Raw genomic sequence first — 24,766 nt, forward strand, 5'->3', positions numbered from 1 at the left:
ACACACATGCCCATCGCAATGTTTGGGGGAGAAATTCCACGAATGGTTTTGGATTTAATTGCAAATCGAAATTAGATATGGAATATTTATGAAATCTCTTACTTTAAATTCCACATTCCCGTCTCTAAAAGCATTAATTAGCTGAAACCACTTGATGAGTAATCAAATAGTTCAATAGAGACGCCATTCAGTTAACAAGTGTAGGTCAACTAATCGAGTGGCGAGTGAACAGCACATAAGAACCAGCAATAAAACACTGCCCACCCTTATATGAGGTGTAAAATAAATGTTAATTCATAACACCGAAAGTATGCATGACCAACAGAAAGAATAATAAGTTTACAACGGATTTGTGACCAAACAATAGGGACGGCCCATAAAAAATAAGCGGAATAATTGCTGACTACCATTGAGGATTGCTTGATTGTCAGAATAATAACGAGTCAAATCAATTAATAAAGATTTTCAATCACAAAAACATTATTTATATTCGCTGTTTTGTTATATATATGTTCAAATATTATGTTTTTTGTTTTTTCACACGTTCAGTATAATGGCAAACCAAAACTATTTGCCCATTTTTTTCGAGAACATTAATTGCATTTATTTTTTCTTATCCTACCTTGTAATATACTATTTTAAAACGTAAGCCATACAACATTAATCTAGCTATCTTTTTTGAGACTAAAAGTAACTGGCTCTTTGAATTGACGGCCGGACCCGTTTGTAGACGACAAAACCGCACAAGATTCCGGCCACGCCCCCTCCGATATGGGCCTCCAGACTGATCCGCGGGCTGCGATTGTGATTGTGGCAAAAGTGGTATGATGTGAAACCCACATCGCTGAGGAACAAAATGCACAGGGAGGCGATGCGGGCATAGCGGTGCGACAGTTGCGAAAAGTTCTATTTGACAAAGCGGGAAACGTGTAAGCATTAAATCAAAATTAAACTGCGGTTTCCAGCTGACTGACCAGAACCAGGTGTGGCACATGACTTCCCAGCATGGCGTAGACCCCGGCGGAGGCCCCCATCAGGAGGAGATGGGGCTTCAGCCAGGCGTTGGCCAACGAACCGGCGGCGCCACCCACAATATAGACCGCGGCCAGGCGACAGTGACCCTGCTCCATTTCGAGGCAGATACCTATAAAACACTGACAGAGACATTAACCTTTCTTAGCAACAGAATGCAACGACAGGTGGACACGACGGTGACGGTAGCAGAAAAACACGGTAAAATAAAATATTTTGTTGTTTATAATTTATACCAAACATATATTTTTTAACTCAAACATTCTTTAAAATGATTAGACTTTATACCTCAGAAGGGGGCAAATTCCTTACCCGCTCGCAAATGCTTGGAAAAAGTTACATTTTTATTTCGGATTTGGTTGCTGATGAATATGCTTATAGCAGTGTAACATTTGGGCAGTATCTTGGCGCTGTCAATTCACTTTTAGAGCATGTTTTTTTGAATTAATCATAGTTCAACATACAAAAAGTATGATCAATTTAATAAAAATTTAAATCTTGATTTGAAAGTATTTGTTACTAAATACTAATCAAATTCTTTTTAAAAAATTCTAAAAATACAAATCTATCTTAGAAAATAAACAATACTATATAAGCATAACTTTTTTATATTTTATAGCCGTTTATTTATAAACAAGACCGAGTTTAGACGCTCACCTGTAGACAAATGTTAAGGGTGAGGTGCCAGTAATCGGAATGAAGCAGCATGTAGGTCAGTAATCGCCAGTACTCGCCAGTCCACTCCGACTTAAAGATCAGTCTTCTCTGCATGCACTCATTAGCAATCCAGTGCAGTGATATCTGGTAACGTGTAAGAAAAGACACAGGGAATACCTTTAATTACGTGACACTAAGCTACAAGGTACTTGAAGCAAGCTTTCTGCTTGATTTTATATATGAAGAAATATTTTATTCCGATAAATTATTATTCCGATAATATATGATGAAACATTTTATTCCGATAAACGGTTAAATACGGTTCTAAAAGTAAAAAAAAATAAATACGATGCGGCAAACTCTGGAGAAAGTAATTAATATTGGTATAATGTTATGGTTCACATATGTTTTTATTTCGAACTTCAAAAAAAGTGTTGAAAAGTATTTTTGTTGGAGTCAATATGAGATTGTAACTGACTCATTTAAAAAAAATTCAGATTATTCATTATTAACGAAATTCAAACGAATTTCTAGACAATCGGGGCCAAGCCCCCTCAACTTTGCTGAACAGTGTCATGGCAACTGACTGTCACTTTCGCTCAATCGATCGACACTTGGCCCACTGAGGAGTGCGAGTGTTGGGTTGAGATGCCGCACAATGCGCGCCGCATGAGTTGACAGCAGCCGCAAAAACACGGCTGCGACACCAAATCGGTGCAACATGCATCCCGATCCCACCAAATATGACAAATGCCAGAGCTGCAAGTTGCGGCATTCGATCGATTCGATGACTAAAATGGCAATATAGCAATCGGACCAGCGACGCGTTCGATTGTGCAATCATCGCGGAGTTGTGGGTTGGGTGTAACAATAAGACCTTACCGATCACCGATCTGCATTACTGAGTGTGCCGAGTGAGTATTCCAGGTGTGTGCAGAAGGGTATCAATTAATGAGTAAGTCTCTAAATGGGTCACACTTGTGGGACTTTGTTGGGCAGCGGTGTTGGCCAGGAGCCAATCAGCATTCAAGTGGTAGAACACGGGGATTGCAAAGAACTAACTTCAACATCTAACCAAAGGGACCAAGGCGTTTTAACCACTTAATCAACTTAAGTTTTGATTCACTGCGAGTTAATATACTAGTTAAATGCGTGTATGTAGTACCCATAGTGAAAAAATAAATACCTTGCTTAAAAATCAATAAATATCCAATTAAATCCGATCTATCAAACATGTTTATCCTAGGCCGAGCCACAAACAATTTACACTCATAAAGTATTGAACAATGCTTCCAGTGAATTAAAATTCATATGATTCGACGAGCAATCATTTATAGAGCACTCACACAATGGCACCATCCACGGGTGAACCAAACCAAAACAAACGAATTTTTTTGTTTTAAACAAATCAAGTGAAAAGGCATTACTAAGATGTGGGGTGATAAACAGAAAACTTTGGGATCACTGTGGTCAGTTCGTTTAGTACAAAATAAAAGCAAACTAGGAGCTTATCAGCAGCAAAAGTTTACTATAGACGCACACATTACTTTGCCACTTTTAAGGGAAATTTACATAAGTTTACTCAAATTTAAAGCATTGTGTTTGTTATTTTTATTATTTTGTTATGATTATGTGTGAAATTATTATATTATATTGGGCAATTAACTAAATCAGTTACTGAACTGTGGTTTTTGGGGCACATAAAAACAATGTTTGGAGCATATTTTGAAAAAATCGAATTCATTTATCAGCTGATCAGCAGGCACTTGACACGGAACACATAATTGAACTTGTGGCAATCAAAATGTTTTTTTAAAGGCACCACAAATAGTTTCACCTTTGACATCTTCACAGGTAATTTATTAGCCTACGTATTTGCTTATCTATTGAGAGCTTTTCAGCGCTCAAATATGATTTTCCGAATTAAACACACGCATCACTCATACGCGACGTTGTCGGCTGGGCACAAATAACAAAAATGGGACAATCGAACAAGCGGAGCAACTGCATAAAATCGAACCTGCATAAAACACAGCAGCAAAATAAACCAGGGCACGCGCCACACTCGCTTCCTCCCCACATGGCCCACGTCAACCGTGAGTGTCAGGTCATCAATGAAATTCTTTTGCAGTTCGCAGCGCGAAGTGACACTCGCCGGATTGCCGTCCGAAGACGTCTCTGGCAGCAGCAGGAGTCTGACATCCTTAGCGCTATTGTTGTTGTCTTCACTGGCATTGTTGCTCTCCAGTTGGGCAGACATAATGTGATTTGAAGGCGGCAACAACCGATGCGCCGAACGTTGAACGCGCGACTAGGCCGGGTGGGTGATTGTTCTTCCAAAACCCCACGATCCGTACCGATCCATCCGACTCAGCCGAATCGCGCTGGCTGATGGCTACGTACGTGTGTGGATCGAATGTGCGCCATCGAAGTGGTTGCAGAACCTCACGAAGCATGCTTTTGGGCTAGCTGGGGTTCAGGTCTTGACTAGCGTCCAATATTTAGTGTTTCTGAATTTCGAATAATTAATTTTCAAATGGTTGGTTAGCTAATGCCATAGAAACAATCGGAATGTTAAAGAGCAAAATAACGTACAAAAACTAAAGCTTCGTTGTTACAGTACTTTTTTAATTTTTACTGTTAACAAATGCAATGAATATCAGTATGGGAGTCCAAGTAGTGCCGAGCGCGCACCAGGAAAGGGTGCTTGGGCAAATACTATATAAAGCCGCAGAATTAAAAATCTGCTGCGTTTGATTGTCGCAATATATAATCAAAAAATATCGCAAAAACTAAGAAGATTTCACACAAACAATTTTGGGATTTCAATTAGTCACGGTGGGGAATAATGCCCCGGTAATTAACCTAGCTCATTTCCTACTGAGAATACGCGTCGTGCGACACATCATTTCTTAAAATCCGATGACCAGCTTTCAACATGGTTCAAGTGCAAGTGCATATGAACTTACGGCCGATGTTAGTTTTCTTTCTTGTTTTTGTCGTTTTTTTTTTAAATACATAATTGTTGATTATATAGAAAAAAATTATGGTCTGGAAAATATATTTGAAAGTTTTGAAAGTTTAAATATATTTGGAATGTCATAAAGAGACATCAATTAGTGTCATGTCAGATAGGATATTTTATTAGCATAACAAAGTACACACATTTTCACCGAAAAAAGAAATAAGTGAGCCGTGTGAGCGCCTCCGAGAAAAGAGGTTTCGCGGTGAACAGCATTACTCGTTACAGGATCATCAGAAAAAAAACAAAAATTGTTTATTAGTTAAAATGTGGCCAAAGTTAAGTACGTCGAGTTCTTTATTTTATTTTTTGGATTTGGTAAAATTTTAAAATTAAAAACGAGTCTTAAGCCAAACAATTCGATATTATATTTAGGTACTGAAATAGTGTGCCAAATTTCCGAATGATCGGTCGCCGAACTAAAAAAAGATACTTTTTGGGAGAATGATTTTTTAAATTTTGTACATTAATACAAATAATAAAAAAAGCGAAAAACATTTAAGTACTATACCCACCCTTAAGAAAAGTTTTGCGTTATTCGTACGGGATAGGAATCTACATGCCTAGTTCCAACTTTTTAGCATATACAGTTTCCGAGACGAAAACGGTTATAAGTATAAAATTTAAGATAATAAGTACAATCTCATTTTCTAAAATCTTAAATTTTTTAAGGGAATAATGAAGACTCAGATAGTTTCACGAGGATTGGAAAATAATGATTAATCATACACAATGAAATAGATTTAGACAAGAGCTGGAATCAGTAATGATACGGACCTAACGATGCCTGCTGGAATCCATAAGCTGATGAACTTTCGCCTGCGGCCAACCGCCACACACTTTAATTTTCAACCAACTTGTAGCTCGAATTTAACTTGGCCCAGCCTCATCCTTGGCATTTGACATTTCAGAGCGAGCCGTTTTGCACAGAAGTTGCAGCAACAATTCCAACTCGCCAGCGACTTGTTTACACTGTAATGTGGTGAAAAGCTTTCCCTCTCTTTCTCCGTGCTCTGCCCGTCTCTTTCGTTCGCCTGCAGCCGTCTCTTTCTCCGCCGCGCTCTTTCGGCTGGACACGTGGTGGGCGTTGATGGTGGGAGGTGGCTGTCAACACCGAATGCTTGGTTATGAATGGCTTTTAATGAAATATTTATGTAACAAGCAATAAGGAGCACTTTTGGCTTCTGGGCGGAAGTGAAAGAGATAGCAGCAATGCGAAATAGAACTGCAGGAGGGGAAGGGGAGAGCACAAAAGCGTTGGAAATAATTGTTTGGCTAGTTAAGTTTGACGCAACGTTGAACTAAGATAAATAAAACACATAAACGAGGAAACACACACTTGGCACATCATACAGCCACGGTCAAATTCCTAGGAGTACTATATGGTATCAAAAAATAAAATACGTTTTTGATCCGTTTCAAAAAAGAATAGCATTCCAGTGGAAAGTATAAGTCCACAAAAGAGATTCTTTAAACTCTTCCGTATCCTCGTAAATATTTTATGTTGCTCGTCCTTAGAAATAAGTTTTAAGTCTAAAACATAATAACTTTAAAGTCTATTAAGAAATTGTAAGTACTGATATATATATATATATAAAATAATTTTAAAAAACTCTAGTTGCTTATCCTTAACTGTACATGAGTGAATTTATCTAAGTGTTAGTCATAAACTTCTCTGACTGGTTGAGTTGCTGAAAGTCATTAACAGTCAACGACTACGTGTCACAAAAGCAGGAGATGCTCCCAAAACATCAAATTGACAAATGCGGCAAGGCCAATGTAAAGCTGTAAAGTTGGCTAAGCCGGACACGAAAGTTATCCTGATGCGACTGATATGTCTGGCCTTTATTTGTTGGCTCCTGGCTTACATGAACCTAGCCAAACGGAAAATGATATGATCCAGGGTCTGTCCTAGACAATCCTTTAAAGAGAAAGTGGGGTATGAAATTTAATGCCACTTAAATTTTATGACAAACGAAATTTTTGATAATTAAAAAAACGTTGGCTATCCTAGACTTTTCACAAGATAATAGCATTAGACTTATGTTCTGTGATTAATTATTATTTATATTCACAAGTAAAGAACACTTTTGTTATTATTATTATTATTATTTACTTATTGAAAATTTAAGATATTAAGCTCTAAAAAATGTTGTGCTGAAGAATAACTCACCAAATGAGGAGCTTTAGCACGCCAGCCAACCCCAGGCCTAACATAATCTCGGTCCCTGCCCACTTGGTGAGTACCCCTCAAACAGGACCAAGATGTTCCACTTTAGCAGCACCCAAATCCGAAATGCTAAATTTCCTCGCAGCCAACTGAAGGAGGAAAAAACGTTTAGGCAAATCTTCGGGCCAAAATCTTGGGCAAACAAGCTCATTACATGGCAGCAAAATACAAAAAGGGAAGACCAAAATAAGTGGGGAGAAATTGCGAGCGAGGCAAGTGAGTGTGCCACATGATTGAGCGACTTGCTCCGGGCCGGAAAAAAGGGGCGTGGCAGAGACTGAGCGCCATTACGGTCACAGTTTATGACCGCAATTTTATTGATACCGCCAAAGGGAGCGAATGCAAAGTAAAGTAAAGCAACCGAAATCGGGTAAATCCAAGAAGCCCCAAGGAATCTCAACGGATTGCCGGCTATAAAGCGCGGTGGAAGCATTTCCCATAGAGACTTTGCCTGCAATCGTGGGTGCTTTTATTACGGACACCAACGGCAATAACAATCACTACTGAGCACTACAATAAACTAATCTAATGTGGGCATCAAATTTGCATGCAACGACTCAGACGCTTTTTAAAAGACTTTCACGGAAAAGCCTAAGATGATAAGACGCTGAGCGAATAACGACGTTCTCCAAAGGCAAGTATTAACTAGCTTCGTTTCATTGGCTAGCATGTGTTCTCGAGCTAGGGATGGTAATAAACTGGATAAAGCACCATCTTTCACCGGACAATTATAACTAAAATACAAATTTGGCAAAGAAAGTTTGAGTGGGAAATATAGTTATTAAATAATCTAAATTTATTACATTTTATAAACATTTTTTAAATAATGCATTTTTTTGTTACAAGTTAAAAAAGTGGTTTTTTACTCATAGCTAAAATAAATGCGAGGTTTGTATAATATAATGACTCTGTCTTGCTAGTCGATTGAGTGTTTTTTGTATAATCTGGATTTAAGAATATGTAAATAACATTTAAACACCTTTAATCAAATATGTCACATGATATTTCAACATTAATTTCTGGCCTCCTTTTCGCATGACTAATTTTACAACGAAAAAAACTTTTTAGGATTCGTACTTTAGGTTGATTGGTTGTTAAGCAGGTGTTATAAAAAGTATTCTTGAACGTGTGTGCAACTTTACTTAAACTTGATGCGTGGAAATACGAAATACAGAACGCATAAATGATTAAGCAACGTAGTAGCGTGCCAATAACTCGCCCATCTCTAGGATATATAGGGCACAGCCCACGGGTTCTGCGGTCTATTGGGCGTGCACGGGCATAAGTAAGAAGCGAAGGACGTTTGTCCCCTTCCAAGAAAATCCCTCCCTCCTCTGGCAGTCCTCTACTGAGAATGTGTGAGTGCGTGAGTGTTGGTTGTGCGTGCCTCCGATGCAAACTCAATTATTAACTAAGAGGCCAAAAGGCATCCGGCAGGCGGCAAAAACCTAACACTTTGCCATTGCCGTCTTGTTTTAGTTGTAACTGTTGTAAGTCCCTTTGCCCAAGCCGATTCCCATTTTCCCACCCCTGCTGCCTACCCACTCAGGGGAAATTTGCATTTTATCATCTCATGGCTTTGGCCCGATTTGCCCCACCTTTCTGCATCCCTCGTCGCCAGTTATTCCTGCCAGGAAGGGCTTTGCTTTTAATTGGTTTTCTCGGGCGAGAACCGTCCTAGCTGGCTGGCACTCTTCGAGGGGCGGGGGGAAGTGTTGTGGCGGGTGTTGTCTTAGTTGTTAATTTAGTGTTAGGCGGCACTAACTTATAATTGTTTAATTAGCAAGTAAAATACGGGGAAAATATGTGGAAATTATTAGATTTCAAGGATCCAACACAAAAGCCAGGGGAGAAAAGGAAATCGCATCACGGGTAAACTTTACCCTGGGAAATTACACACGTGGAGTACACACAGTGGCGAAGCGCACCAGGGAGTGTGCGAAGACAACTACTATATATCCGCAAAATTTAAAATCTAAAGGGACGTGCTCTATGTTTCTGAAAAGATTATTAAATTTTTTTTAGTACTCTTCTTTTACTGAAACTGTCAGAATATAACAGATTAACAGTTATGATCAAAAAGTTTTTTTTAAACCACTTTTTGACTATTTTTCAAAATACAATCAAAAGATCTTTTAAAATTGAAATCTTATAGCCCTTGAGATTAGTCAACTTTTGATATATAAAACTTTATGTCATTAAAATTACGGCTTGGAAGATGTTAAGCGATAAAAAGCGATATCACCTTTCTCTTCAAAATGAAAAGAATTTCATTGCTTACTTGAATCCACAAAACTACGCAACAGTAGTTAGATCAGACAAAATTCTTATTAGATATTTTTATACCCTTGCGAAGGTATAATGATTTCAGTCAGAAGTTTACAGCGCAGTGAAGGAGACGTTTCCGACCCATAACGTTTATGTATATATTCTTGATCAGCATCACTAGACTAGTCGAATTTGCCATGTCCGTCCGTTTCTTCGCAAGCTAGACCCTCAGTTTTGAAGCTATCTGGCTGAAACTTTCTCAAAAGTCTTATTTTTATTACAGGTAGTATGTAAGTCGAAACTAGCCTATATCTTAAAAAAAAATAATTATATATTTGGTGTTTCCTACGCTAGAAAATAACATTTTTTGATAAGTTCTAAACGACTATATAAATAATATGAAACAAATTATAGTTTCGGTGCTTTATAACATATTATTCTATAATATTGGGAATATCATTTTTTATATTTTCAAGAATTTTGAATTAAAATTTATAAAAACAGGCCGAGTCTAACATATAGCTGTCAAAAAAAGCGGTCAGAGAAATAATGAAATTATTTTTTTTTATTATCACTGAGGCCAGCAACAATCATTAAAAATTTCACATGGTGTCACTAACGTTGATTATTTATTATAACCGCAAGGCTATACAAACTTCGCTTTGCCGAAGTTAGCTTCCTTTCTTGTTTAATTAAAAATGACTCAAAATCTGCAAAGCGTGCCACCCCTGTTCCGAAAGTTCGATTTTCATCGATCTTATTTGCATTTCCAGTTCACAACGACAAAACAGAATATTCATTTGAACGGTTTTGCGAAATTTTGAATTTTACCAGAGTTATCACAATATGGCATTTTTGACACTTTTTCGAAAAAGTTGCGCTCAGTCATTATTCTATATCTTTGGAATGGTTAAATATATTTACTTTATAATGTTTTCTTTAATCGAACAAAAATTGTTTTATTTAAAAAACATGTAATTATTTTTTAGTGTTTTTTTTTTCAGTGTTCTTGACCAGCTATAGAGTTTAAAACCATTTGAAAATAAATTTTATTCATTACAAAATAGATCAAGAACAAAAGGAGGCATACAGCGGTTTTCCAGATAAAAACTAATGCTGTTACAGCTATAGTTCTTTTTATTTCAAAAGTCCTTAGCATATTTTATTAAAATACATTCAGCTTATATTTCCACCAACAACCTTAAGTGTAGACCAGCCAACACACATAATGTTATTAATCAATAAGTTATCGGGATCAATGGTTAAAGCACTCAGAAAAATATTGAGAATAGATCGACTTTATTAAGGTGTATTTCGGTATTAGGGAATGTTATTCTTTAATTTTATTTATTAAAAACAAACATTATCTTGTCATTCCGTAATTTAGTTACATGCTAAAGTAGTTAGTAGTTAGTTAAATGCAATAGTATATATTCATTCACATGCGTACAGCTCTTTAGTTAACCGCTCATTTCTCTTTGTGTACAGTTCAGTTCACATTTAATAAGCTAAAAGCATTCTAGGCTCCCCTCCAAAGATATTTATCTTAACCATATGCACATTACACGTTCCTGCCACTGCGTATAAGCGTTTTCATTATGCCAACAATCGGGTGAGTACATAAGGTAAATGTTAACCCCTTTGGAGTTCCAATAGAACAGCCAACAGGCAGTACGAGCAGAGAACTGAAAGGGAAAAGTTACCAAATATCGAAGTGGAAATAAGGCCGTCGAAATGATTCAACTTATGAACTGGTTTTCAATGGTAAGTCTGAATATAACATAGTTACTTTTTAGAGATCTAATCAACTGATTTTTACTCCTTAGCTTATAGGCCTTATACCCCTCAATCGCCAGCAGTCGGAAACCAATTTCATTCTCGACTATGCCATGATGGTTATTGTGCCTGTCTTTTACGTGATTTGCTACCTTTTAATCAACTTGAGTCATGCTTTTGGACTCTGCTTCTTGGATGCTTGCAATAGTGTTTGCAAATTGAGCAACAACCTCTTCATGCACTTGGGAGCCTTCCTTTATCTAACAATCACCCTGATGAGTCTTTATCGTCGCAAGGAGTTCTTCCAGCAGTTCGACGAGCGACTAAATGCCATCGACGCTGTCATCCAGAAGTGTCAGCGAGTGGCGGAAATGGATAAGGTGAAGGTCACCGCGGTAAAACACAGCGTGGCATACCACTTCACCTGGCTTTTCCTCTTCTGCGTTTTCACCTTTGCTTTGTACTACGACGTCAGAGCATTGTATCTGTGAGTTGAAAGTATTTTATTTTGAAGTCGCATGTGCATGGGTGCAAGTACAAGATCTAACATAATTTAAGTAGATGGTGCTCAGTAAGTCAAAAGTCATCTATATCATGCTGTGGAATTTAGGGAACCTAAACGATCTTAAAAATATTTATTTTTTATAAAAAATGTTCAACATCAAAACGACTGCACTTGTAAATTTGAATACACTCGTCTTTGTTTAATAAGAAAATATTGAACAAAGTCATAAAAAGTAATCCCAGTCAAAACTAATTCGAATTACTTACACACCTGTAGGAATACCTTATACTCCAAAGAGTACCCTCAAGCAAATTTTAATCTATTTCTCTCCCGTCTAGGACCTTTGGCAACTTCGCCTTCATACCCTTCATGGTGTCCAGTTTCCCGTACTTGGCCGGCAGCATCATCCAGGGCGAGTTCATCTATCATGTGTCGGTCATCTCGCAGCGCTTCGAGCAGATTAACACTCTGTTCGAGAAGATTAACCAGGAGGCGCGGCACCGCCACGCCCCGCTCACCGTGTTCGACATCGAGAGTGAGGGGAAAAAGGAGCGGAAAACCGTAACGCCGATTACGGCCATGGACGGTAGGACGACATTCGGCAATGAGTCCAAGTTGGCCGGCGAATTGAAACGTCAAGTGGGCCAACAAAAGGACGACGAGGACGAAATGGACACCAGCAACGATGAGGATGATTTTGATTATGACAATGCCACCATTGCCGAAAACACAGGGTAAGGGGAAAACAATTTGGCGGATATGGTTTCATGAGAAAAGAGCCAAAACGCTTAAGTCTATGCCCTCGACTATTAGATACCCGTCACTAAGCCAGGGATTGCGAGCCTAGCCTACAGCGCCCCTAAAATCTTAATTGAATTTCCCAATAATTATACTTGGCTGTAACATTTAAATGATTGGTCCGATCTGAATAATTGTTGGCATGAGGAAGGGTATTTACATTTTAAAATATTTAAAAATGTGGGCGCAGAACGGGTTTTAGCATGTTGGCCGGGTATAGTGCGCCGCCCAGAAAATCCGAGAATCTGCATCCTTTGTCCCAACACTATGGCCCAGTTCCCAAGATCATTACCCACCTACTTTTACTTTATTTAAACTCACAAAACTTAACCAAAAAATAATAGCAATCCTTTTTGAAAATGGGTTACATACTTGTTACATACTTTGCGCCGCATTCAGTATACCCTTTTCCTACAAGTAATGGGTATGACAAGTTTTGATTAATGCTTAAAGTCGTTGCTTTAGGGGCTTTTTTCAGTATTTTGATTTAAGCTGAACTTGAGACTATGAGAACTAGAGACAATTATTTATTCATTTGTCAACAGGTGATAACATTTTCTTTTAGGAGATTCAAAACTTTCCTTCAACTATTCAGGCTTATTCAAGTGCAATTCTTTATGTACTCAAGCTACTATAAATTACTAGATTTCTGGCCTTTTTGTGTTGAGAGCTAAAAAAACGATTTTAAAAATGCAATGCCTACAAGTAAAAGGATATAAACTTTATCGGGTCAGCGTCTTCTGCACTGGTTCTCAACATCTGACTGAAATCATTATAACGTCTGCAACCATTACCTAAGATGCAAACATTGAACTTATATATCGTAAAATGTTATAGATCATCTTCGGAGGGCAACTTACCAGATCTCTTTAAGCTCCATGACAAAATCCTCTCGCTCAGTGTGATAACAAATGGCGAGTTCGGTCCGCAGTGCGTACCCTATATGGCGGCCTGCTTCGTGGTGAGCATTTTCGGGATTTTCCTGGAGACCAAGGTCAACTTTGTTGTGAGCGGAAAAAGCCGTCTGCTGGATTACATGACCCATTTGTATGTGATCTGGAGCTTCACCACAATGGTGGTCGCATACATCGTGCTCCGACTGTGCTGCAACGCCAACAATCACTCCAAGCAGTCTGCGATGATAGTCCATGAGATAATGCAGAAGAAACCGGCCTTTATGCTGAGCAACGACCTCTTCTACAACAAAATGAAATCGTTTACACTGCAGTTCCTGCACTGGGAGGGCTTTTTCCAGTTCAATGGCATTGGCCTTTTTGCCCTGGACTACACTTTCATCTTCTCGGTGAGTTTTCAGCACAGGCCTTAACTCACAACATTCATTAATTTCATTTTGCAGACTGTGAGTGCAGCCACGTCGTACTTGATTGTCCTGCTGCAGTTCGACATGACTGCAATTCTGCGCAACGAGGGGTTGATGTCATGAAGGGTTCAGCCAAAGGTTAACCCAATTAATTACTTTTTTAAAAGTAACTTTTCACCATCATTTAAAGTCGGAGAGAAAGCACCCTTATGATGAAAATTCTAACAAAATATATTGCAGATATAAAGTTTTTGTTATTATTGTTACAGTATTTACGTGGCTTACTCTGTGAAAAACATATCATATTTAAATAAAATAAATGTTTTGAACACAAAGCAATGTTTTATTTGTAAGTAAAATGATAGAAGAACCGAAAAAAAGTGTTGCTCATTAACAGATTGTAAAGTCAAAGCTTACAGTTCGCAATTTAAAAGACAGTTAAATAACATACGGACGCCACCCAAGTTTTCAGCCCATTTCCGTCGTTTTCCCCTCAAATGGCACCTTATAAATCACTCATCCAAAGACAATTTCTGAGAGTAACCAAAACGAAGTGCTGAAAAAATCCACTGCGGCACGGAGGCTTCTGCTGAGCCCCGCGATAATCGCATCAGTCGGCACTTTGGGCTCGCCGTGAAGGACGCCAGGAGCGGAGGGAGGCGCGGGGGTTACTAACGCAATTTCTATCAAATGTCAATTGAAAACCCGATTTGCCAGTCATCAGTCAGGGCCTCTTTTCCGCACTCGGTCCACAGTTTGCGGCCATCAAACGGAAGCCAGAGTGGAGGAGAAAAGCGAGAACGAGGAGGAGGAAGGATGCTCGGCGGGAAAAAAGAACACGGAGCAATTTCCGCTTTCAATCACGTTTAGTGCAGCGGAAATGTGTGCAGAAATATGTTTCTCCTCCCCTTTTGTATGCAAATTTTTCAACCGGAATGAGGTTAGATTGTAAATTGCATTTCGGTTCGCTTGAATCTATTTTCACGAAAAAGTTTCCCCGGCTACCGTAAGGTGTCAGAAGAGCCTAATTAATTGCACATCATATGCAAAGAGTGTCAAATTTAATTGATTTTTTGTCACACCCTCTATCTCTTTTGAAGCACATGGCTCGAGCAGGACATACTGCGCGTCTCACATTACACACTTTGTCGATGCACTGAGACAGCTCAGAGGGATGTTTATCGATTACTTTGTATTTCAAAAGTATAGATTTTCACAGAACAAATGTTAAACTTCAAATTTTCGATCGCTGCATTGACCGAATTCCATTATTTTTAAGTGAGGCATAACGAACTCCCTAATTAAAATCTTGATTCCTTGCGCATATTCTCCATGTGCATGCTCTTAATGGCTACTGGAACACATCCTGAACACGTAAATCAATATGTGGCTCGATTGGCTCGTTTGCACACGAACCCTCCATGAAGGAGAAATAAATAAGGAGCCTGAGGGACCTGGGGAGGAACTGTGGGGTGGAACTGTGGTTGTCCTGGTCAGTGAAATGCCTGGAAGCAGGAGCAACAGGCAACACACATATTACCTGCAAATTACGTCAACTGTTGCTGGGAGCAGGAGGGCAGCTAGGTTCGGGGGCTCGGCCATGGGGGTTAGGTTAAAAGAGGTCGGATCCCGAGTAGGTTAAAGTCAAAAAGGTCCTCTTTTCAACGGAATAAATAAGTACTTACTGAAGTTACACTGCGAAAAGTCCAAAATCAGCCATTAGGAGCCTAAATTTAGGGTCAAGGTGGAGGATAAGCATGCATTGCAGACATCCTGTAATAACTATGCAATGTCAACTAACAGTCAATTTAATGTTAATCTTTTTGATTGTATTGTTTAGAAACATTTATAATTTCAGAGATTTTGGCGTTTGGAAAAGTACGCCTGTCGAATTTAAATGTTTTTTTCAGTGAAGCCCAGCATCAGCCACGTGACCCCGGCGAGGCAATGTGAAATGTCAGAGCACTTTTAAGAGTTCATTTGAACAGAAGCAAATTTTGTCCTGAAACGCTTAATTCAGTGGATGTGCATGGAAAATTCAGGGGCAGAAAATGACGGAAGCACAAGCGTACAAATTCCAACAGGTTGTTGTGCTTGAGTAATTGCGGCTAAAGAGGTACCGACTTTTCGGGGAAAGCGTTTATTGAATGAATGTGTAACTCATTTAAAGCTCAGGGGGTAAGCTAACCCCACTTCGGATTGTTTTGCTTTTACTTAATCAAGTATTTGCTTGGCTTGCAGCATAAATGTTCAACAAATTGAAAATTCTAAAAAAAGGGGACGAACGAAGATTTCTGGGGCCAGAATATTTTTTTATGGCATTCAAAATATTGTTTAATATACAAAAAAATTAAGCTGCAAGTCCCTTGCAGCTTATAGCCGAAACCGTATATTTAGGCGTTACTATACCCATTCCTCGTAGAATAAATTATTAAATTCGTATTAAATTCGAAACAAAATTCTGTAACAGGTAAAAATATTCTTCAACTGGATCACTAGCCTAGTCGATCTAGCACTTTATCAACCGTCTGTGAGAACGCTGTGGTCTCAGGCTAGAGAATTGAATTTCAGAAAGTCAGCCCAACCGCACAGAACTCTAAGGTTTGTCTAGCTCAAAAAGTTAATAATTTAAATTAATTCGCTGAGTAAAATTAAAATTTGAAGTTTAACTCTTAATGTACACAATTGTACTTATCAAAAGCAAGGAAGAGCGCTAAGAGCTAAGCGTTCATCCGGAGGGACAGACAGACGGACATGGCTTAATCGACTCCGCTAGTTGCAATGATCAAGAATGTGGGATCGGAAACACTTCCCTCTACCTGTTGCGTACTTTCCCACGAATCTGGTATACCCTTTTATTTCACGAGTAACGGGTATAATTTCGTTTTAGGTAAACTACTTCAGTATTCTATAAAAGAAATATTCAGCATTCCAGGGTACCATTGATGTACATATGTATGCACATTTTTGACATCATACTGACACCAGCCGAAAGCTTTCGCACTACAGGTGTCTGCGAGAGAGAGAGAGCCGGAGAAGAAAAGAGAGCCAGCCAGCGACAAGTGTGGTGAGTTTCGGACATCCTTGAGGACGCAGTCACCCTTGGCCAAGCGAAGGCAAATTGTGCGAGGACTTTCGGGCGAAATCAAGTCAAACTGATAACAGGCGAGCGAAAGAGAGAGGGCGGAGCAGGCACACGACTGCGGGAGAGCGGACATGCCAGCACGAGCACGAGTTGAACTTTTCCCTCAGCAGGAGCCACGGATACCGCGACAGTCCGTGGCGGAGTTTCGAGTGAGTCGGTTGTGCAGCAGCGGAATAACGGTACACCGCGTCCTTCGAAAGGGGAGCCAGTGTGTGCGAGTGTGAGTGTGTGGGCTCTTATCCTCAGTGGCCAGTGTTGTTGTAAGGAAAACGAAAGTTTTATGAGGTCCATCTCAAAAACTGAAGTTCAACCGATAAGCACAAACGTATACAAAAATAATTTATTTTATTAAGCCCTAGCAAATAATCGAAGTTCAGCCAGGTTCAGTCAGGTTTTAAAAAAGTTTAAAGACACTCATCATTCATTCAGTCGCAGGCTCCGAAACTTGACAACTAGTTGACACTCTGTAGTAATTAAAATTTAAAGGAAAATAGTCCAGGAAAAAGTATGTTTTGATACAGCATGTTGAATAATCAAGCAGAGCAGACTGCGCAGTTTGGCGCCGCGTGGGCGTCTGCCCAAAGTACAAGAAGTGAAGCGGAGAGCAAGGCAGAAAAAAAGAAGTAGATAAATCCTACCTAGACGGTGTACCCGCCTCTCACTTACACGTTGTCTTTGGAACTCTTCAGCAAACGCAAGGTTTCCCAAGCATGCTTATTTTTATTATTCTTAGCTCACTTTTTCCAATTTTTGGTCTTATAGAGGGCCGTCTTCGGAAATGTATAACATCAGTTGCTGCTTCCTTAGAATTCACTTAATTTACGTAATTCCTTTGTTTTGTTCGGCTAAAACTGAAAGGAGAACTTTTAAGTTGAATTTGTATCTTGTGCTCATCAGAATAACGGGAAATAAACTAACTTAAGGAACAATCCAGTTTTGCATAAAATATACTATTATATACCATTAGAAGGCATCAAAAAGTGTATTTTGAGGATATTCAAAAAATCGAATACATTACATACTTGTTTGGTTGTTGCAGTATATACTCGTACATACGCAACTAAGTTTTTCCTGCCATCGCCTTTATAGTTTTTTTTTGCCTACTTTTAATTAGTTCGGCTTAGTTATGCGCTGAACACATCAGAAGTCCTTGCAACTTTTCCTTTTCCAACTTCAGCGGCTGAAGAGCATTCAACCTTCTGCGTGGCATAGAAAAGACAACTTTGCACTGCTTGCTCCAGCATTTCTCCGTCTTCTTCTTTGCGTCGCGCTTTCACTTGGTCATGAAAATCAAAGTCCCCCGTGTGCCCTGTCAATGTATTGGCCCCATCTGTGTGCGTGCCCACCCACACACCCGTATACGCAGAGTATAGGTTGTTTGCTGTGGGGGCGTGAAAAGTTTGTCTTCCTGTTTGAGTTGCGTATTTGGGCGCCATTTCAGCATTCCGCCTTTATTTACTACAAATTGCTTTGCATTTTTGTTCCATTGCTCCTTGTGCGTTTTTTATTTTCCTGTATTATTGCGTTTAATGCGCTGTTGGCAATTTGTTGGATATAAAAATTACACAGCACCCACACCGTCACCGGAGCAATGAAATGCTGTAATTAACTTTTCTGCCGATGGGCAAACGGATGGAAATTTCCGACCTTAATGAGGCGGCAACAGGTTCCTCGGCGGCTCCAATTAGGTTTTTAATAAGCGACAGTTCACGGCTAATAAATACTCATAAATATGTATCAGCTCAGCTGCTGGCAATTTCGAATTTCGCCCCCTGGCAAATTTTGAGTGTATTTAAAAGTTCTTTTTTGCACTTCGAGAAAGTTTGAGCACCAACTTTCGTCCGTTGTCCTTGCGGCTGCACGGAACTTTTAGTTCCATTCATTATTAACGATAATGTGTGCTCGGCTCCTCTGATGCTCAGTTGAAAAAGGCCACTGGCACAAAGTTGGCAATTAATTGCAAACTACCGAGTGAAGTGCAGGAATGTGATATTTCACACAGGAATTTTAAGAAAAATTGGTCACTTCTAAATATGAATACCTAAATGGAATGACTTAGTCATGACAAAGGCATACTACAAAGGCGGATGAAAGTTTATACTTTCTTTATGCTGTAAACGTAAGAAGGTTAAATATCTTAAAAGCGATTTTAGGCTGAAAATAACCTATCAATGTAAGCCTCAACATAAGGCTCCTAAAACTTAACTTATTCTAAACAAAGTACCCGCTGTGGTTATATAAAAGGCTTTAATTTGCCCTCAGGAAACAAAGAATGTACCGGGTACATTGCACGCATTCCCCAAATATTTGCTACAGTTCTATGAATTTTAAGCCAATAATAAACTCTGCACAAATTACGCATAAACTCAACGAGCAAACAAGGCATAAATTGAAATAAAGCCAATTCCAACAATAACGAGCCAAATCTACGCCCACGCACATTTTAAAAGGCTGACAATAGCAAATACCATTTATAAAATGTATTTAAATATTTGTGTACACATAGAAGCAAGCAGCTCCGCACCAAGTCGAGTAAAGCCAGACAATAAAAGAAACGCTACAGTGGAGGGAGATGATGAAGTGAAAATAACAAAATCAGTGATAACTTATCCAAACAAAGGAAATAAATAAAACGATACCATAAAGTCTTTGACTTTGGGGAAGGCCAACAAAAGTCAGAGCCATGATTTGAGCTTCGGGTGAAGGAGGTAAGTTAATGAAAAAGTGGACAGCTCCTTGGGAATCTCAATATGGGCAATATATAAGATATTAAATTTTCTATCTTCTTTAATTCCGAAATAAGCTTGGAAATCTTTATGAGTACCCTGTACTTTCTTGTTAGCTATACCCGCTACTCGAAGAGTAAAACAACATACATATTACATTCGTTGGAAAGGATATTACATATAGAAGAACCAGCTCCTACCCCGTAAAGTGTATATTTGTTTGATCTTGATTACTGGCAGCGTCGAACTTGCCATGTCCGTTAGTATGTCCGTCCGTATGAACGATCATATCTCGAAATATATAAAAGCTGGCATGTTGGAATTCAGCGTGCTGATTCTAAAAATCCTCGCGCAGCGCAAGCTTGATTTGAATTCGGTAATTGCAGCTTGCAAATCTTTATCTCCCTTGGCTGAGTAAGGGGTATCTGGTAGTCGAGGCCATCGACTAGAGCGTTCTCAGTCATTCATTCAACAGCATTCAGCCGCCATCCCCAAAGTGCGGTATGGACACTCCACTTCATCAAATGTATTAGCAAAATTAGAGCCACAGCCACCCCTCAGGAGATTTAAATTTAGCCCAGGCCTCCGTGTACCTAAGAATAAATATATATATGTATATATATACACTTTATATGGAATATACGCCAAATTATTATACATAATTGAATTCGCTAAATTATTTACCCGATGAGTTTTTGGGGTTCCATGGGGGAGACCTTTTAACCGCTCTTCGGTTCCTTAAAGTCCGCAAAGTGTAATAAAATTAAATGGGTTTAAGGCTTAGACTCCGACGGCGACTGGGAAGCATGCTACAAATTCTCGGCATAAATATTGATGTATCTCAGCGGACTGATGTGTATGCGTTCGGCTGTTCGTTCACCTTTTCTTCTCACTTGGGACTAAAAATAAAAAAGATAAGAAGCCTGCCCATGTCTGCTAGGTAAATATTCAGGGCTCTGACCCTGAGAAGACATTGAACCAGCAGTCCCTATTTCTTGAATAACTTTGCATATGCTTATACACATAATCGTTTTTAAAACCACGCGTACCGAGTGTGTGCAATAAGATTAAATGTGAATAATTCAAGTTTAATTCGAAAATGGTGCAAACTCCTTTTGGCTATAAACACAATTTTCGTTTAAATCAAATCAAAGCTGTTTGTCCGCAGGAAAATATTAGCAATTAGCCAAAACCAATGGACAAAGTTTTGTCCAAAGCTGTCTTACACAAACTCGTTGAACAGAACGGGAAAAGGTGGCTGTCTTAATTGCAAATGATTATTTTAAAGGAAGTTGACAAGTTGATAAAGTAGAAACAAGCTTGGGGCCTGAGTGCTAGCAGGCTGGGGTTCTTTTGCTTTTCTATTTTATTTTTTCAAATTTTATTTATATGTCTAATACGTTTGTAAAATTTTCATTTAATTGAAAAGAACTATATCATGTTGGCTTTATCTTATTTTCAATTAAGGTGACAGACGTAATGAGGGTTTATTTTTACTTTTTATTTGGTATCTACTGAATTAATTTGCATATGCACAGTCATGTGACACATTGCTCCTTTCTTAGGGCCCAACTATCGTAGCCCTTTCATTTGTTATAATCAAGCATAGCCTTGTTAGTCTGGATAAGGTATATTGCTGCCTGAATTTGCTTTTCCGCATCAATCATAGCGCTCTATGCTGACGATAATGCCCTACCAGCAGCTGAAGAAGGAAACACAAATATGGGGAGGCAGGGAAGTAATAGACCTTACATAAGCCCTATGTGTGTGCGTACTTATGGGCGCGAGTGTGTGAGCATTTGAGCTGCTGGTCTGCTTAAGGTCTTAAGGCTTATTAGCTGCTTATTCGTTTCCCGGCTGAGTTTGCCCTGCTAGAACGAAAAGAACAAGAAGGAGCCACATGGTTTCGCCTGGCAGTGACAATACGAGTATATATTAATGACCAATAGAATGAATAGGAATTTAAACACAAGTAACTGCCATTAGTGAAATGAAATTGGTATTATATCGAAATGGCCTAAACACAAACCCTGCAATCCGATTATTATATGTCAAATTGCTTTGTCTGATAACAAAGGGATATTACGATATTATAGACGATACTATAGACGATATTATAGACACGGTCCACAATAAAAATGATAATAATCTGCATGGTAAAGTCTATATTCATGAAGCCCTTTTCATATTCATTATATCGCGATTGCCGGGTAATTCATTTTAAACTATTAATGCAATTAATTAAGTTATAGTCCAAGTCTCTATGAGTATAACTAGTCTTATTGGCTAGTTAATTACTTAATTATTTCATATTTGGCTACCGGTGCTATTTGTATAATTAATAAAAAACAGAAACCCATTTGTACCTATTTGTTTATTTTAATTACATTTCAAGGTAAACTTGGTCAAAAAAGTTAAACTTGGTTCAGCAATTAGCGCTGCAAGGGAACAAAAAAGCTATCTCAAACAAGCCGAAAACCGGGCAAAAGCCACTGCTAATGAATAATCTGCACCGCCCTGAATCCCAACTTTTCTCATTACTCAAATCTATATGTAGTATATATCTGCATAAAATTCCATACACAGGAAAAATAACTAAATACCCTCAAGGGCGTGGCGACCAGGAGGGCGTGCATTTTTATGAACTGTTACGCCAGATTCATTTGCATCTCCCAGTGGGCGTGGCCCAAAAGTCAAACGCCACAGCGTTGCCTTCAAACAGAAACAAATTTGCACTTCCATTTTAGTTTTGCTTGCCTTTTACCCACTGACGCTGCTAAATCCTTTAAATGTGCCAAGAAACTGTTGCGAACAAGCCAGGCTTCTGTCTCTAAAGGCAGCTCCTGCACTTAATGGTCGCAAAAGTGCGAAAAGTGGGGAAAGTTAATACCAAGGTTGGGTGGGTCGAGACCTAAAGCTCGAAAAGTGTGGCTTGAGGCTCCCTTCTATTTGGTATATGAATTTACAAATAAACTCTTTCTTTTGGTGATGAAAGTTTACAAAGTTCATCTTCATAAGTAAAGTAAAGGTCTATGGAATACAGGTCGTATACGCAATGTAATTGTATATCATTACACCCGAAATCCCGTGCACTACGACAGTTAATATAAATATTTCTGGCCTAATAATAACAATTCGAATATTTAAATTCAAAAAAAGTTTTGTTGTTTTTCAAAGTAATCTTCAGCACACGTTTTTTCCACAGCGATTGGGACACCTCCTAATAACATTTTTTTATCACCTTCGTCTGGCAACTAAAATCGCATTTTTTCCTTGGTGTGCGGAAATAATAAGAATCATTTGGTGCCAGGTCAGGGTGACGTTTTAGCTTGTCAAAATGGAACTTGAACTTCATTTTTTAAATTTCCTTGCGCGACCGGTTGTCAAATTGTGTGGCATTCAAAGAAGAAACCTTTTGCCCTGCCAGATGTTCATGCAAACCGAATGTTTGCTGGTTTAAGAAATGTTAAAGGATGCCTCTAACTTACAGTATTTCACATGACGGTCTTGTACTATCAGTTTAGAAGTGGAATTATTGTTCACTGGCACAACGACTGTTTTTGGACGATCGATTGACAATATTAAACCAATTTTGCACAGTGCATAGGATGGTGATCAGGATTACTAGTCGAGTCAGTCAAGCCATGTCAGTCTTTTGGAAACTTGATCTTGGAAACTTTAAAAACTAGAAATTTGGGATTTGGCATATGATTCTTGAGCTGCTTGCGCAGCGCAAGTTTGTTTCAACAGTTTGCCATACTCACCTAATGCCCACAAACGACCATAATACTTGAACCCGTGGAGCGCCGAATTTTTTTAGTATTTCGGAAAAATTTAAATAAGATTGTTATAAGCTAGACCATCGTCTACAAAACGACTTCTATTGTTTTTCAATTAAGATGGTATCCGCTTTAGGAAGAGAACTTTAATTTTAAAAGCTTTTTGGGAGTCTCGTGTTCAAAAACTACTCTGCTGCCAAAAAACATGAACAATTTTTCTTAATTTTTCAAAAAAAATTTTCGTATTTATAAGACCATAAATACTTTGGAAAGAGCGGGACAACACTTAAGCTGCTGCGTTGCAAAAATTGAAGTGCCATCAAGTTTAGTCGTAATGTTTTATAACCGCACACTCGCAGAGCATCAAAAGCACAATTAACCACAATTTTGTTGCTGCAATTTTAAAGCACTTGTTCGACATTTAATTGCGCTAATTTATATGCAAACTGCAATTGACACGGCGACAGGGACGATGGCGACGCTGGAGCTGTCGTCTAACGAAGCCCTTTCATCCTCTTACATTTAATCTATGCACATATGGATGTGTCACCCTTTGGTGGCTCGCTTATCTGTTTATTTGCGCTTCAGGGTTTTATTTTGCAGAAGAGTTGTAATCCATATTAGGAATACACATTATTTTTTAAACATTTTTGGAAATTTTGGCAGTTATTAGAGAAAAAACAAGGAAGAACGCTGTAGTCGAGTGCAACGACTATCAGATACCCCTTACTCAAGTTTAAGCGAGCACGAGGGAAATGGAGATACATAAGCAGCAAACCGATATTGTAAAGCGCCACCTACCGGCTATTTCAATACATGGAATGGATCGGCATACTGATATAAGCGTTAAGGCGAATATAGTTTACCTTTCACTCCAGAGGCATCGGGTATAAATAGCCCAGCTACAAAAACAAATTTTGGTATTTTAAAATTGTTCATAAAGAGATATTTGCACTCCTTTTCTCTTGTTAAGCACCACAGTGGAATTTAAATAGTTTTTGTGTTTCGTTAAACGAGAACATTTCAGAAACATTTCCAGTATTTGTGCGTCGCATAACCCTGCTTCAGTGGCTCCGGCTCCTTCCGCCCTCGAAAGTATACTATACAATATTTATGCCGTAAGGGCAATGCAATGTCAGAGCTCCTTCCCGCCCAGCGCCCCCAGCTTCCTGGCTAAAGACATCAAACGCAGCTGCTCCCGAGTTCTGCGCTATTCCAGCTGCCGTACTGCTGCCCGTACTAAGTCTTTTTTAGTGGGACCTCCGTTTTTTCGCATTCCTTCCGCCAGCTCCAAGTTGTGTTCTCCAGCGCATTTTCCACATGACATGGCGCTTAAAAGAGCCGAGCTGGAAAAAAGGGAAAACAATAAGGAGCGAGTAAAACGAGCAGAGACAAAATTTGTCAACATGTTTATAAGTTCCTTCTTATTTGCCCTCTTTCTTTGGCACTGCTGTTGATGTTTCTTACATTAATATTGGTCATCTGACTCTTGGTCTTACTGTTGCTC

General features: G+C 38.9%; 3 protein-coding genes and 1 long non-coding RNA gene across 7 annotated transcripts in view; 2 read left to right on the forward strand and 2 right to left on the reverse strand.

The window, feature by feature from the left end:
• Positions 1-486: 486 nt before the first annotated feature.
• LOC108033543 (protein rhomboid) lies at positions 487-13,234 on the reverse strand. Of its 4 annotated transcripts, none has more exons than XM_050885303.1 (4): positions 13,149-13,234; positions 1,690-1,833; positions 975-1,154; positions 487-906 (listed from the first exon to the last, which is right to left on the reverse strand). In XM_050885303.1, the coding sequence occupies exons 2-4, from the start codon at positions 1,801-1,803 to the stop codon at positions 685-687; spliced, it is 516 nt and encodes a 171-aa protein (XP_050741260.1). In that variant the 5' UTR covers positions 1,804-1,833; positions 13,149-13,234; the 3' UTR covers positions 487-684. The 4 variants fall into 4 exon arrangements, 3 of the variants coding, with proteins under 3 accessions (XP_050741260.1, XP_050741261.1, XP_016963377.1); XM_050885304.1 differs by lacking the exon at positions 13,149-13,234 and adding an exon at positions 2,572-2,612; XM_017107888.3 differs by lacking the exon at positions 13,149-13,234 and adding an exon at positions 3,710-3,995 and having other exon boundaries at positions 494-906.
• On the forward strand, positions 10,863-13,742 carry LOC108033505 (gustatory and pheromone receptor 33a). The gene is made up of 5 exons (XM_044094232.2): positions 10,863-10,973; positions 11,036-11,472; positions 11,829-12,224; positions 13,126-13,591; positions 13,646-13,742. Exons 1-5 carry the CDS (start codon positions 10,944-10,946, stop codon positions 13,730-13,732), a joined length of 1,416 nt encoding a protein of 471 aa, XP_043950167.1. The 5' UTR covers positions 10,863-10,943; the 3' UTR covers positions 13,733-13,742.
• A 3,156-nt stretch (positions 13,743-16,898) lies between these two features.
• Positions 16,899-24,766, forward strand: part of LOC108033946 (probable G-protein coupled receptor CG31760) — a 31,953-nt gene continuing 24,085 nt past the window's right edge. Inside the window, exons 1-2 of the mRNA XM_044094042.2 lie at positions 16,899-17,014; positions 19,261-19,462. The gene's annotated coding sequence lies outside the window, so the exon portion shown is untranslated. The remainder of the gene's footprint in view (positions 17,015-19,260; positions 19,463-24,766) is intronic.
• On the reverse strand, positions 19,646-23,168 carry LOC127010716 (uncharacterized). Its single transcript, XR_007763492.1, has 3 exons — positions 22,969-23,168; positions 20,165-20,379; positions 19,646-20,073 (listed from the first exon to the last, which is right to left on the reverse strand). It is a non-coding gene; the product is annotated as an uncharacterized LOC127010716 (long non-coding RNA).

The sequence above is a fragment of the Drosophila biarmipes genome, chromosome 2L (assembly GCF_025231255.1).
Source record: "Drosophila biarmipes strain raj3 chromosome 2L, RU_DBia_V1.1, whole genome shotgun sequence".
Lineage (NCBI taxonomy): Eukaryota > Metazoa > Arthropoda > Insecta > Diptera > Drosophilidae > Drosophila > Drosophila biarmipes.

What these genes read in the sequence shown, in the direction of transcription:
- LOC108033543 (XM_017107888.3), bottom strand. Translation starts at nt 3,949, where the DNA reads ATGTCTGCCCAACTGGAGAGCAACAATGCCAGTGAAGACAACAACAAT. An exon ending in CCCTTAACATTTGTCTACAG is followed by an intron (nt 1,155 to 1,689) that starts GTGAGCGTCTAA and finishes TGTCTCTGTCAG; the next exon opens with TGTTTTATAGGTATCTGCCT. An exon ending in ATGTGCCACACCTGGTTCTG is followed by an intron (nt 907 to 974) that starts GTCAGTCAGCTG and finishes TTTGTCAAATAG; the next exon opens with AACTTTTCGCAACTGTCGCA.
- LOC108033505 (XM_044094232.2), top strand. Translation starts at nt 10,944, where the DNA reads ATGATTCAACTTATGAACTGGTTTTCAATG. An exon ending in GACGTCAGAGCATTGTATCT is followed by an intron (nt 11,473 to 11,828) that starts GTGAGTTGAAAG and finishes TCTCCCGTCTAG; the next exon opens with GACCTTTGGCAACTTCGCCT. An exon ending in ACTACACTTTCATCTTCTCG is followed by an intron (nt 13,592 to 13,645) that starts GTGAGTTTTCAG and finishes TTCATTTTGCAG; the next exon opens with ACTGTGAGTGCAGCCACGTC.